Source organism: Pleurodeles waltl, chromosome 6 (assembly GCF_031143425.1).
Source record: "Pleurodeles waltl isolate 20211129_DDA chromosome 6, aPleWal1.hap1.20221129, whole genome shotgun sequence".
NCBI classification, from domain to species: domain Eukaryota; kingdom Metazoa; phylum Chordata; class Amphibia; order Caudata; family Salamandridae; genus Pleurodeles; species Pleurodeles waltl.
The window spans coordinates 125,991,011-126,004,777 of record NC_090445.1 but is presented as its reverse complement, the minus strand read 5'-3'; the positions used below and the strand labels follow the sequence as shown (position 1 = coordinate 126,004,777).

Sequence of the window (13,767 nt, the reverse complement as noted above, 5' to 3'; positions counted from 1 at the left end):
TCATTAATTATTCGATAACCTTTATACTTTAAACGTATGCAAGAATGGAACAACAGTGGCGCTTCTTCTCGTATGGGTTGCCCAGTTGGCCTAGTGTAGCAGAGTCATGTTTTGCTAGCTGTTATACAACACCTATAACTCGTTTCAAACATTAATTAACTTAAACTTAAACACGATGGCAAAGTAGGGGGTGGAGGCTGCTAATGCAGGGGGATGCCATTTCTTGGCTTTTCCAGTATGTATGGTGTCATTACTCATAGACTTGTTTGGTTTCAGGTGGGTGGGGCGTCTACCGGGTTCAGCCTGTCTGTTAACCAATGTCATGGGCTCGGTCCCCTGTTGTCCACCTTTTGTTCAATCTCGGCCTTATCGTGTCTTCCCTTATCATGTCCTAGAGGGCGAGGCAACATTTCCTCCCTTCCTATGTTTATCCAGTCTCCACTCCTGTTGGAGTGTCTGCGTCCGCTGTTCTCAATATATTGTCCCAGCTTGTCATTGCTACTTCCCATTTCTGTGCTATAGGGTGGCGACGCAGTCCCCTCCCCTCCTCGCTCTTCAGGACCTGGAGTTCGGCTCTAGCCCATGTTGTAACGTCTTGTCTCCACCCAACCCGGGGGGGGCGAAACTGTGCCTTCCAGTTCTTTGTGATCTGTCTCCTATATAATACCAGTGCCAGACTCAGAAATCGGGTCTCCACTCTTCCCCGCGGCAACCCATTCCCAAAGCCCATCAAACATCTGTCAGGGGTCGGAGTCAGGTTCATATTAAGGAGTCTCGATAGGTCGGACATCACCTCTTCCCACCCCAGTTGGATTTCTGGACAGGTCCATACCATGTGGTCAAAATTTGCGTCTACATTTTTACATCTGGGGCACACCCTAGGAACTCCCCCATAGATTACTGTTAGCCGATGTGGGGTGAGGTACGTTCTGTGGAGGTAATTATATTGTATATATCTCAGGCGCGTGCTGCGAGCTACGGTCCGGGGGTAAGCCAAAGCTCTGTTCCATTCCGCATCTGACGGTTCCCTACCGACTGTCCTCCCCCATCTCTCTCTCAGTGGCCGCAGGGAATCTAGTGCATCCTCAACTTGAACTCGGTATAATTTAGATATCAGATGGGACTCGTCTCCTGACGTCAATAGGAGATGCAGCACCCTGTGGGTAGCTGGTTCCGCATTGACCGTGATCCAGTGCGTTTTCAGCACATGTATCAGTTTATGATACATAAGGAACTGACCCGGGGAGACTCCACTGTCAACAAGATTAGTGAAAGACCTCAACACTCCCTCCTGAAACAGGTCTCCCACCGTTTCTATTCCTGCTCTTCTCCAGGTTCCGAGGCTCATGCCTCCCAGGTTCCTCTCACCAGCCTCGATCGTAAGTACCGCCAGGGGTAGGGCCGGAGAGTACGGGGGGACAGTGCCATCCCTTTTCACGCACCTCTTCCAACATGCTGACGCCACTTTTGTCATCAGGCTGTGCATGTGGGGATTAAGCTTCCTATTTGTCATTCGAGCAATGAACAGATTTATGTCCTCCACTACTTGGTCGGCGTATCTCTCCAGGTGACCCTTACCTGTGAGCCACCCGGCAACCCATTGCAGCTGGGATGCCAGGTAGTAGGCTTCAAAATCTGGTGCTCCTAGACCCCCCTTGTTAGTTGGCCTGCATAGTATCTGGAGCGAGGTGCGTCTACGGCCATCATCCCATATAAGTTCCCTGAGTAGGGTGTTTAGTTCACGAAACCACGCTGTTGGAATCAGAAGGGGCAGGTTAGCGAAGTAGTATAGAAGCCGGGGCAGCATGACCATTTTGGACAATGCTACTCCGGCCATTATCGTTAATTTCAGCGACCGCCAGAACCCCACTGAGGACTTTAGAGATCGTAGAGCTCTGCCCAGGTTACCCTCGCGCAAGTCTGCCCTGTCGTGAAACACCTGTATGCCCAAATACTTAAAGGTTCGAGGGGCCCAAATCATATCCCCAGGGCATGTCGTCGGGCGTTCGCCGCCCGGAGCCATAGGGAACACGCAAGTCTTGCTACGGTTGAGGCAAAGTCCAGATATGTTCCCATAGTTCTCCAGCACTCCCAGTGCCCATGGGAGATCCTTCTCTCCGTCCCTAAGGTAGACAAGTATATCATCAGCATATAGCGAGATGATATGTTCTTGGTTTCCAGTGCATAGCTATGGGGCACTGTACAGTGAGGAGCGTCAGGTCAAAGAATCGGGTGGTCGCCACCTCTGTTTTTGCTCGTTTGAATGTGCCCAGCAGCACCCCTTCTATGGTGTGAAACCATTTGCGGCCTGTCACTTCCATTAGTGGCCCCACCACCCATTGGCAAAGGTCTCTGGTCACTGGACAGTTCTCGAACATGTGTGCCATATCTACATGTGGTGCGCTGCACCGGGGGCATGGAGTGGAGGTTCTGAATATGCTGCACAGTTTTGCGGGAGTAAGGTAGGCTCTGTCTAGTATGTTGTGTTGTATGTATTGGAATTTTGCATTCCGAGACACCTTCCTTTGGTAGTGTAGAGCTTTCTCCCGCTCTTTAGGCACGAAGGTACGGCCTATATCTCTTTCCCAGCATTGACGTGTCACTTGGAATGTGTCGAGTGTAGTGTATGCCAATCTCCGTACAAGCCAGATAAATAGCCCTCGCCCATTTCCTATGATGTGGAGGGTGTGTCTCAGGGGATGTTGCTCCGGTTCCAAGACCATAATACCCCACAACCTCACCAATTCAGCCAGCAGCCCGGCAGGAGCTAAGAAATGTTCAACTGGTAAATCCTAATCCTCCTGCAGTGAGGCAAAAGGAAGGAGTGCACCTTCAAGTTCCCCGGTGCCCCCAATCCGGCCTTAGTCCATGTTGCCACTCCCTCCTGTCCAAGCGCCGGCAAAAAGGTGCTTTGGCATTCAGTGTAATTTCCGGGGAGTATGGTGTGATCGTAGGCATGATTCGTAGTCCCCTTTGGTAGTTTTCACAGGCTACACCTAGCAAATTGGTTACCCAAGGGGAGGCCGTGCCTGTGAGAGCAGTGCACCGCCAACCAAGGCTTGTGCCCAGGACACTTCTGCCGGGCCCAGTTCCTCCGTCTGGGGTCCTGCCAACCATCTCGCAAGCCACTGCAGCTGCGCTGCCAGATAATGATGCTCAAAATCGGGTTCTTCCAGACCACCCTTATCTGTAGGCAACTGCAACTTCCGCAACGCCACTCGTCTCCTTCCCTTGTTCCATATAGAGGTACCTAGTGCAGCATGTAGTGACCGGAAGGTGGACCATGGGATGTGCACTGGAAGGTTATGGAGGTCGTGCAATAGGCATGGGAGCATCACCATCTTCGACAGTGTGATTCTTCCTTGACACGTTAGAGGTAGGGTGCTCCAGAATGTCTTCTGGGCGCGCAGGGAGGCTATGGCTCTGGTAAGAGTCCCGTCAGAAATCTTGTGTGTTATGGTACATTTGGATCCCTAGGTATCAGAAAGTACTAGTTTCCCACTTTAACATGCGGGTGTCCACTGTTAGTTGCTGCGTGGGGTAACCTGATCGGAGTGGAAAGGCGTATGACGCAGTATAGTTTTATATAAGTGCCTTTGGATCCCTGATGCTGTCACTGGTTGTCCTCTCATTTTCCTTCCCTCTCCCTCTTTCCTCTCTTTCACACTGTACTTAAACAAGAATATTACAGGACATCTGAGGGACTAGCTCATTAGGTTAAATCGCCTTCTGCAGAGATATTCACATGTGTATAAATCCCCTTTCCATCCCATCCTTCTGATGTCAGTAATGTGAGTACAGCAGGTGTGGATGAGCCTGCGTGCCCCGATAATGTATTTTGCACTGAGTTAATGGTCTAGATTATTATTAGATCTCTGGCCCTCTTGGGGTCCAGTATTGCAGAGAATTAACCTGTTCTTCTTTTGTAGACCTTAATTCATCCACGATTCCATGTGAAGATGAAGAAGAGAAGACCTACGATGACGTGGACAGCTTTGGCTCTATACCCCAACCCCACGACAAAGCCGCCAGGTACCTTGCGGGCAGCGTAGAGGAGGACGAACCAGTGACAGATGAGGATATCTATGAGGTGCTGCCAGGTGAGTTTGTGCTGTGTTAATGTTGTGGGAGGAACATCTGTTCTCAAAGAAATCTGTACATCACACCACCAAGCCCTAAACTTGTGAAGTAAGCTTTGTTTATTGAGCATCTTTGAGCAGTGTTTTTGGTCACGATGAACGTGAAGCTGAATTTATACATTGGCACTTTGCTTGCAACCTTTGCAAAGAAGTCTTACCACAGGAGGATTTGTAGACCCTCAGCTTGTGCCTTCATTTGGGGAATTGAGGTGCTTAGTGAAGGGTAGCAGGGGTAGTATTATTTTTCATGGAAATGTATATTTTGTCCTGCGTGGATCAGTGAAATACTTCTGTACTGGTGTTTTGAGTGTCCTTATATCAAGATTGAATGAGGAACTTGAACTAACCTGCTTTTATGCAGTAAAGATATTGTAACATGGACCACCGGTCTGTCAACCGTCTTCATAATAGCTAAAGAAAATTGCATCCCTCAAGGCCACAAATGCTCTCCTTCAGGATATGAAGACCAAAAAGGTCAACTCCACATCAGCATCTATGACAATGGCAAAATGATGGTGCAATCAACCGAGTCATTGGTTCCATGTTGAACATCTTCACAAGACTCTACGCTAGTACACACCACTCCCCTTGTAGTATCTTTACAATATTTGCCACAGAGGAGGACTCAGCCTTCTCTGGGATTTTTTGTATAGACTCATAGTAAGAAACGTATTCATTGTTCACTAATGTGAACCTATCAGTCTCCAGCACATACATGTTGTTTAAGCATCCTTGAAGCTGATGGCTTCCCAGCCAAAATTATCCCAGCTGCTAAAATCCTCTGAAGGATGCTTGGCAGCTCACAGTTACTTACCAGGACTCGTCAGTAGTTTCTCTAACATCGGAATCCACGTGCGACTTTAGCTGTAATAAATAAGTGAAAAGAGATAGTGAGCCTCAAATGCCCACATAGCTAAACAAAATACTTAATTCACAGGAGCTCCCTTCATACTACCCAGAGAACCTCATTCTGGGACTGAGCCTGTTTAGCCACCACTGTTCCCAAAGGGGTAAAACAGACCACCTCGAACCTAGCACACTTATACTACGGGGCACCAACTGCAAAACTAGACACTGTTATTGTATTGGGGTGATATTTATATAGCGCTTTCCATAACCCTTGGAAGGTCTGAAGCGATCGTTGCATTATAGCGTAAACGCTCCAGATGTAACCAAAGCATTTCGACATCTGTAGTGGAGTGTACATGTTTATTTTCTGATGGCCTTCTTCAGGACTGGGGATAATCCTAAGTATTGGGAAGTCTCTTGTATCTGGTGGCAAATGCAAAGAGAGCCCAAAACAGCCAGTTGAATTGGTGACTGTGAACTAAACACATTGTTAAATGGTGCAGTAAGAAGTTAGGAAAGCATTGACAGCACATACAAATGAACTCCAAACAAGAGGACACTCCTCCAGGAGTCATTAGTTTTTCATGAGAGGTTTGTCTTCCGTGTCCTTTATTCTGGCAGAGCTTACTCCCAAACTTCCTGCATCCATGAACATCACCTAAACTCAACTTGTAGAAAGTGATTCCGGGAAGCATTTGCTGTGATGAGAACAATCCAGGCTTGTAAGTGTGTACTCTCTAAACTACCAGTACTGCGAGGTGCCACGTTTGTCGGTCGTACAATTCTCACCCTACTCGAAGTTTTGGACTTCAAAATTGTGACCAATACTCTCTATTTTGCCCTGCACCAAGGTGCACAGAATGTGTGATTTTTTTTAGCCTGCATGATTGTGCCTGGCTTTAGCTGCCACAAATCTCATCACACTTCAAAGTGCCAAATTAACAGGGGACTTGCACTATTCATGGTGCATACTGAGGTTTCACCTGAGTTTGGATTTGCTCTCCAGTTGGAATCCAGGACTAGAAGCACAGTATCCTCACTGAGAGATGCTGCTACTGCCCCACTGGTAGTATTCAGTACCACCGAGAAGGGCTGGTCCTGCCCATTAACAATATGCCAAACCTGCTGAAAAGTGCCAGTGCTCGCCACAGGAGCGAAGCGGCTCTGTCGAGCAGTACTTGTACTATCTATTACTATTATAGAAACCCAGCTAACAGCTGCTGGTACCGTCCATTAATAGAATACAAATTCTGCTGGAAAGCATTATTACTGTCCATGACTAGTATGACATGATGCTGACAAGTTATGGTACTGTCCCACTTCGAGGGAAGTGCTGGTTTTGTCCCACTACAATATAGCATCAGTGCTGATCCTGTCCATTTCTAGTGTCATAGCCCTATAATCTCAGAATGTCGCCCTTTTTAGGTCAAAGCCTACTAGACAGTGCAGCTGTCTGGTTTACAAAGACTTCTTGGGGACATTTGGAAAGCTTCCCTCAGAATGCATTCAGCCCATTTCTTACCAGTGGCTTTGTGTTTTGTAACTGTCTTTTGCTTGCTTTCCATTTATTAGCTTGTTTGTTTTAGGCTGTCCAGTATGTATTTTCCCTCCCATGGAGCATAGCCTCTTTATTGTAATCTTTCACAAGTGCTTGCTTTCTGTAAGAAAGGCCTAAAACTTTTGTTCTTGTCTTGTCACATTTGCTGTGCATTCAGAGAGAGATGTCAAATATTAGACTCTGTCTTCTCAGGGACTTGGGGCCATATGTACTAAAGCAGTGGTTCCCAACCTGTGCTCCGGGGATCCCTGGGGGGCCGCAAAGCCTTCTCAGGGGGTCCGCGAGAGCCTAGAAAATAAAAAAATATTAACAAATATTGACAAATTAGGTCCCCAGCTTCCAGTAATGACTCAGGCGGGGGTCCCCGGATTCCCATGATGATTCAGTGGGGGTCTCTGGGTTCCATTAATGTTAAAGTGGGGGTCCACAGAAATCAAAAGGTTGGGAACCACTGTACTAAAGCATTTTCCCTTAGACACAGAATGGGTAAAATCCTTGATACATCTGGCCCCTAGTGTTTACTTTTCTTTCTTTGAATTCAGAGTGAGGGATTTAGGTGACAAACGTGCAGGGTGGTGGTGTGCTAGAGGAAGGCTGTATGATGTTGTTTTTTCCTAGCACAACAAAATTTAAATGTTTGCAAATATTTCATATTATATTAATATTTGGAAAGCACCGATGAAGCACTTTTTTGTAATTCCGAAGTGTGATGGAAACTAATATTTTAATACAATCTAAACAAATTAATATACTAGGTGATGCCATTTCCACATTTCATCATTTGTGTGCTGTATAGTTTTCTTAGTAAAACTGTATGTCTGTGCAGATGTAATTGTCATGTCAATTGAAAATGTGTTGTCTGTAAAGGCAGTGCACTACCACACCCTCTACTGCATGACTGTACACCCCTCCACTCCAAGCCACTATATGCCTGTACACTCTAAACCACTCCTCTCCATGACACTCCACTCTGTCACTGTGCTCCATTCTGTGCGAATCTACCACATTCTACGATACTCTACAGCACTCCACTCCCATCTAATGCACTCCACTTCAGGCCACCTAACTCTACAACACTCTATTCCACTTCAATCTACGCCATTCTATTCACTGTACACCACTCTACTCCACTCTGCGTTACTCCATGAAACTCTGAGACCCTCCACTCTGCAACCCTCAACCCCACTGCACAACACTTTACTCTTTGACACTCCACTGTACGTCACCCCACTCTACTTCACTACTCTGCACGTCACTCTACTCTGCTGCACTCTATGCCACTCCACTCCTCTGCAGTCAGTACTACTCTACAACATATTACTCCACTCTGTGCCTTGACTCTCTTTGACACTCTACTCCACTCTATGCCTCACCACAGCACTCCAATACACTCTACCTTACAACACTCTAAGCCACTCCACGCCATGCAGCTGTCCACTACACCACTAACTTGCAGCCACGCTGGACAGTAGCCACGCTAGTGTACAGCATGACCAAAACACATTGGCTTTGCCAGTAGCTCTTGCATAGGCCAACCCTGTTGGTTTTGCCCATGCCTGTCTTGACTACTTGTGAGTTTCATCTTGAAACGTCCATTCCGCTGACATCATCGTTCAGCGCCAGGAGGCCATGTATGGCGATCGTCACGCTTTTAAGAATGTCTTGAAATAATATAATACTCTGAAAGGTGTTGGTAAGGTAAACATTAAAGCTTGGCATCCGAGCTGAACCGTGGCGGTAATAATGTACTGGTGACGTGATTGGTGCCAGCGTACATACCCCTTAGCAGCCTCTTAGTTGTGTGCAGTTCTTAATTTGTAAATAAAGAGGTGCCGGTGCTCAAAGCCCTTCTCTTAAACACGAGGCTGCTGTAATTAAATCTGCCAGCACTGAATACTGAGGCAGCGTAATCCTGAAGCCATCTCGGGCCTCTTCAATCCATTTACGGCCACCCCTGGCCCTTCAGCTCATCCTGCAACTTTCTACTTTCTCCCTTTATGACGCTTTTTAGTTTTTCCTTCTTCCGTCTTTCCCATATGTGTCTTTTCCTCGCAGCAAATGCTTGAGGCATAACAATAAGCCCCGGCCCTCACAAATACGTGCCGGTGCTCAGCACCGGAAACAACAAGCACAAATTAAGCACTGGTTGTGTGCCACCACGCCCTTAGTCCAGCCCCTGATCGCTGGGACCTCCTACGTACCCTCGGCCGCACCCTCCTGCGCCCTTACTCTCCACCACGATGGTAATTTCACAAGGTAAGCTCTCTGCTCTCCTTCATCTTGTGCAAGGTCGGAATAGCCACGCGTAGAAACGTGAACGTGCGTCACAGCACGCAGTGATCACCCCTGTAATCCTTCCGCATTGTTGAAGAGCGAATGTAGAAAGATGTGAACTCGTGTTACTTAATTTGTGAATGCCGCCCTTACCTGTCTGTAGTCCTCATTTAATGTGTAAGTTTTAGCAAAGGTGGCACTTTGCTGACATTACAGTGAGGTGTATAGTGTACCAGTACAAGAGATATTTGGGGGGGCAGACAGCCCTGGTACACCCTTCTACCTTCCAAAGGACAAAAATAGTTTGCATAGGCTTAGCAACCTAACTCTACCAGCACACCTGGGGAAAGATGGGTAAAGATGTAGTGGATGCCCTGGATGCAAATGAGTGCATCTGCGTCTTGTACCGGGGGCATCACATGCTTGGCCAAACTCTAACCTCGATGTCTGAGATGCTTTTCGGAGCTAATGCCAAGAGCTTGATTTACTGTAAATCAGTAATGAATTAAGTGCAAAGGGCCAAAGTGTTTTTAGGAGCCCGTCGGTAACACTGCTGAATGCTGGGATTGCCAAGGTTGGGTTTCGATTCCGACTAATGCTTCTTTCTTTGACTAACGATCACTTTATTATTCTTTCTGGTTCTTATTCCCCCTGCTTTCTCTTTGTTTCTGTTTTTCTAGTTTCCTCTCTCTTTCTGTCCTTCCTTCTCTTGCTCAGTCTTTAATAATAAAGAATAATTCTTAGTCTTCAAAGTAATAGTGATGGTGCCCTCCACCTGCACAAATTAAGCACTGATAATAGTGCACTAGTTTCTTTCCAGATGAAAGAACTAGTGGTAACCTCTCGCGCACAGCCAGGTGCCGTGCTGTAAGAAGGTAATACTTTAATATTGCGAGCAGTATAAATGCACCACAGCCAATGACAGTACAGCTCGTGCCATGTTATTTAACATATTCCGATAGACACTGCCTGGTCCAGAACGCAAAGGACTGTTCTGCACCTACATCCCCTTTCTTCTGTCTGGTACTTGCTCTATGCATCCTTTTCTTGGCTTCCTCCTTGCACCGCAGCTGTCCGAGCTTACATGAACTGTGGTCATTAGTCAGGTGTTCACTGAAGTCAACTGTGGAGGTCTCAGCACTATCAGTTTATGTTCCTACCACGGTCCTCGTGCTTTGCAGAATGTGCTGGCGGTTGTGCCGGCTTCACTGTGACAGTCAGCAGGTTATGCCATCCTTGGCTATGCCATCCTTGGTTAACAGGCCAAGGAAGGTAGAGTCCCCTGCCCTAGTCATTCATCACACAATGACCCTTCTCCATGGCTTAGGCTTTACAGTCAGCGCCCAGAAACCTGACCTCGCTCCAGTTTAGCGGCTAGGCTTCATAAGATCCTAAGAGCAGTGCTGGACATGACCCACATGAAGGCTTTCCTCCTCCTCAGAGGATTGCACATATTCCGTGTTCTTCATGGCTTGCCTCTGCTGTGCCTCATTGGTGCAATGCAGTAGAGGACGGATGAGGGAATTATCTCAGCTCGGATGCAGATCTTCGAGTCAGTCCATCCGAATCTGTTCCTAAAGCCCACCGCAGCCTGTGCTTTAAATGGGCGGGTACTGCCCGGTACTGAGTACTTTTACTTTGAGAGGGAGAGAACCTGCACTTTTCAAGAAAAACGAAATACTTTTAAATGAAGAGTACTAGCACTTCTCAGAAACAAACAGGTACTCTGGTACGGAGTACCAGCACTTCTGTTTTTCCATTTCAAGCACTGTTACGGGGCTTGCACCCACACCAGAGCAGCATCTGCATATAAACATGCTGGAGCTGTAGGGGGTTTGCCTTGCCATTAAGAGCCTCCTGCCTTCCATCCCAGGGAGGCAGTTCAGATTATGTCAGACACCCCCTTCCATTGCATTAGTAGAGTGTAGAGTGTGGGTTCATAGACTATGTATTGGGAGGTGACTCACCTGTGGCAGTAGTTGCAGCGATGGGGAGGTTTCCCAGTAGTGGATCACCATGCATGTTCCCTCAAAGCGAGAGCAAAGTCTTAATCCCCTGAAGTGATGGAGGTGATCTTCTCAAGATGTGAGTTTCTACAAATAGATCTCTTAGCCACAAGCCAGAATAGAAAGTGCCTTCAATGTTGTGGCATTTACTTCTCTCTGAATGGTTCCTGCAAGTGACAGAACACTAACTTGATGCTCAGCAGGTCTTGTAGTTCCAACGCCTACTATAAGTAGGTTGAACCCTGGTGAACATAAACATGATATCCAATTAAGAAGGTAGGGGAAAGGGATGCGCGAGAATAAAAAAGCTGTCCACTGTTGTCTGCGCCTTCTCTCTGTACTGGGGGATGCTATGACTTTGAGTTGTTTAAGCGATGCATTCAATCTTGGCCTAAAGAGAAAAAAATGGCAACTATGAGAAGTACCCTGTAACGTCTCCCCAAGCAAGTCCTAAGCCCATCCACCTAAATCAATGCATTTCTGTCTAACATCATTAATAATGAAAAGTCCAGTTCGTCATGTAGGACAACTCTATGCGCTGGAAGAAACAACTTATGTTAGTTTAGCGTGACCAAAAACATCTAGCTCCTTTATCGGTAACTATGGATATACTGGGACCATATTGCTTTCATGTACATTTCCATAGATATTCAGCAAATGCACAGCATTCATGCATACTTTTATGCTGGGGACATTTTCTCAACTATTTTGGTCTTGCGAGGGAAAACAAGGTCCAAGAAATGATTGTGAGTTGAAGTTCAAGATACTGAATAGTTTACAAAGACAGAATCTCAAAAATGCAAGGTCTGCGCCAAAGAAGCAGTGTGTCAGAGTCTCATGTATGTAATGCATCTTCACTTTCTGCTGTTCCGCATCATCTGGAACGTATAGTAGACCATAATGTTCGTTTGTATGCTAGATATAATATGTGTCTTGAACCGACTTGTTTATTTCTTTCAACTCAATAAAGATATATTTGAAAAAAAAAAAAAAAAGCAGTATCAGAGTCTGGGGGGAAATTTTGTGGCTTTGCTGCACCTACAATTAGAACAAACTCAAGTACTAATGGTGAACCAGACCCTGGCAAAGATATCACGCTGCAAACTGCAATGAAGCAGAAATCATTGCTGGATGGCGATGAATCAAGTTCTAGCCGTGGTCTTGGTTGTAAGGCTAACAGAGAACAGGCCAAATACTTAGCTGCACCCAAAATGGATGGTGGAACAAACTTTCCCATGAACATTGCAGCATTCCCTCAAATCGGGAAAGGCACTGGTACACACAATACATACACTGCTACACCAAGCGCGGCACAGACGTAACCTGGGGTAGTCTACAAGGAATTGTGTGTCCTAGAATGTGGCTCACCCTGGAAATGGATTCAACTACATTGAGTTTAGCAAATCTCTACCCTAGTACAGGAGACACATGCGTTAGTGTTCAGGTATGAAAATCGTGGGCAGGTAAATCCTGACTGTTCCCCTAGGAATTGCCTTCTGATTCAAGTGGTCGCATGGAGCACAATATGCATTTCCACTGATGCTGCCTTTGTTGAAGGTGCTGCAGAAGATGTGGTAGGAACTAGTGCAGTTGATCCTCATGACCCCATATTGGGCAAGACGGATCTGGTACACCAACAAATTAAAGGTTATATTTGACTGTCTGCCTTCATGTGTTTTCCTGACCAGCTGTCCTTTGATCCCTACTTGTGGTGCATTTTCTAAGAGGTTTACTTTACTGGCTTCCTTCCACTTTACTAATAACATCTCAATCTGAGCTGATGTATAGTTGTCCAGTTTGATTTCTTACCCTGAAGACAGCACTATTGGTGGCAATAACTTAAGAACCTAAGATCCAAGCCCTTCAGTCCCTCTCAGTTCATCTTCCATTTTACTGTTAAGGTGGTCCTTTGTAGTAGGGAGTGTCTGCCTTTGATATGGACCAGTCTGTTATTTCTCCATCTTTCTTCCCTCTTCCAAACACTGAGGAAGAGCTGCAGTTAGACTGGACCCAAGGTTGTGCAGTTTCCCACTACGTTGAGCTTACTCGACGGGGCAGAGTGGTTGATCAGCGCTCCGTTGGCTTCTCCAGAGCAAGGTGATGCCCAATACACCATTTTGCATTGGCATGTCGCCAGTATTAGGATCTGGAAAACTTTTGTGAACAAAAAGCCTCCAGAGGATATTTGTTCCCTTGACTGCTTCCCCAGATCTCACCAGATGTGTTCTGGTGGCCAACATCTGCAAGTCGGCCACATAGTCATTCATGCATACTTTCTCCCATCATTATTGCCTTGCAGCACAAGCATGCAATGATGGGTACTTTGCCACAGCTATGCTTCATGATGTCCTTGTTTAGTCTACACCACACAATTCTAACTCTCAGGAGGTATTGCTTTGGGACTTATTAAGAACAGTGTTTGAGAAGCACCAACCCAAAGCCCTACTCTGTATGTTGATACGTATTTTTATTTATTTATGATTTTTTTTTATCACAAGGCTGGTGAAACAGCTAAAGTGTTCCAGGTAAGACGTAAACATTATCGCCTGAGAGGGTTGTCTTACTAACAGGGTTATGGGAGCCTGCGTGCTGCCCTGTACAGCAAAAGAGCACCTCCTAGAGCGGTCGGTCTGTAGGGTGTATGTCCACCCTGCCGCATAGCAGAGCGCTCTGCTTAAGATGGATGTGCACGGTCTTGCAGCCGCCCTCTCAGCAGCCTCTGGTAATTACTCAGTCACACCCGAAGATTAGAGGCTTGAACAGCGCAGAAACCTAGGAAAAGCTTGCATACAAAACAAGCATTTGCAATGCAATGGGTCTCCCGTTTGCTCGAGTTAGAGATATTAGCGTTGTAAATTTCTAACTGGACTTTTCTTGCTACATAAATTGAAAACGAGAAGTAAAACAGTTGACATCAGCAAATCAATTAAAAGTGCCATGG

The 13,767-nt window shown here is 46.4% G+C and overlaps 1 protein-coding gene across 2 annotated transcripts in view; it reads left to right on the top strand.

Moving 5' to 3' along the window:
• SKAP1 (src kinase associated phosphoprotein 1) overlaps nt 1-13,767 on the top strand; it is a 1,036,580-nt gene that overhangs the window by 857,028 nt on the left and 165,785 nt on the right. For both annotated transcript variants that reach the window (XM_069237544.1, XM_069237543.1), the window contains exon 9: nt 3,930-4,100. In XM_069237544.1, coding sequence (XP_069093645.1) covers nt 3,930-4,100 — 171 coding nt within the window. The remainder of the gene's footprint in view (nt 1-3,929; nt 4,101-13,767) is intronic.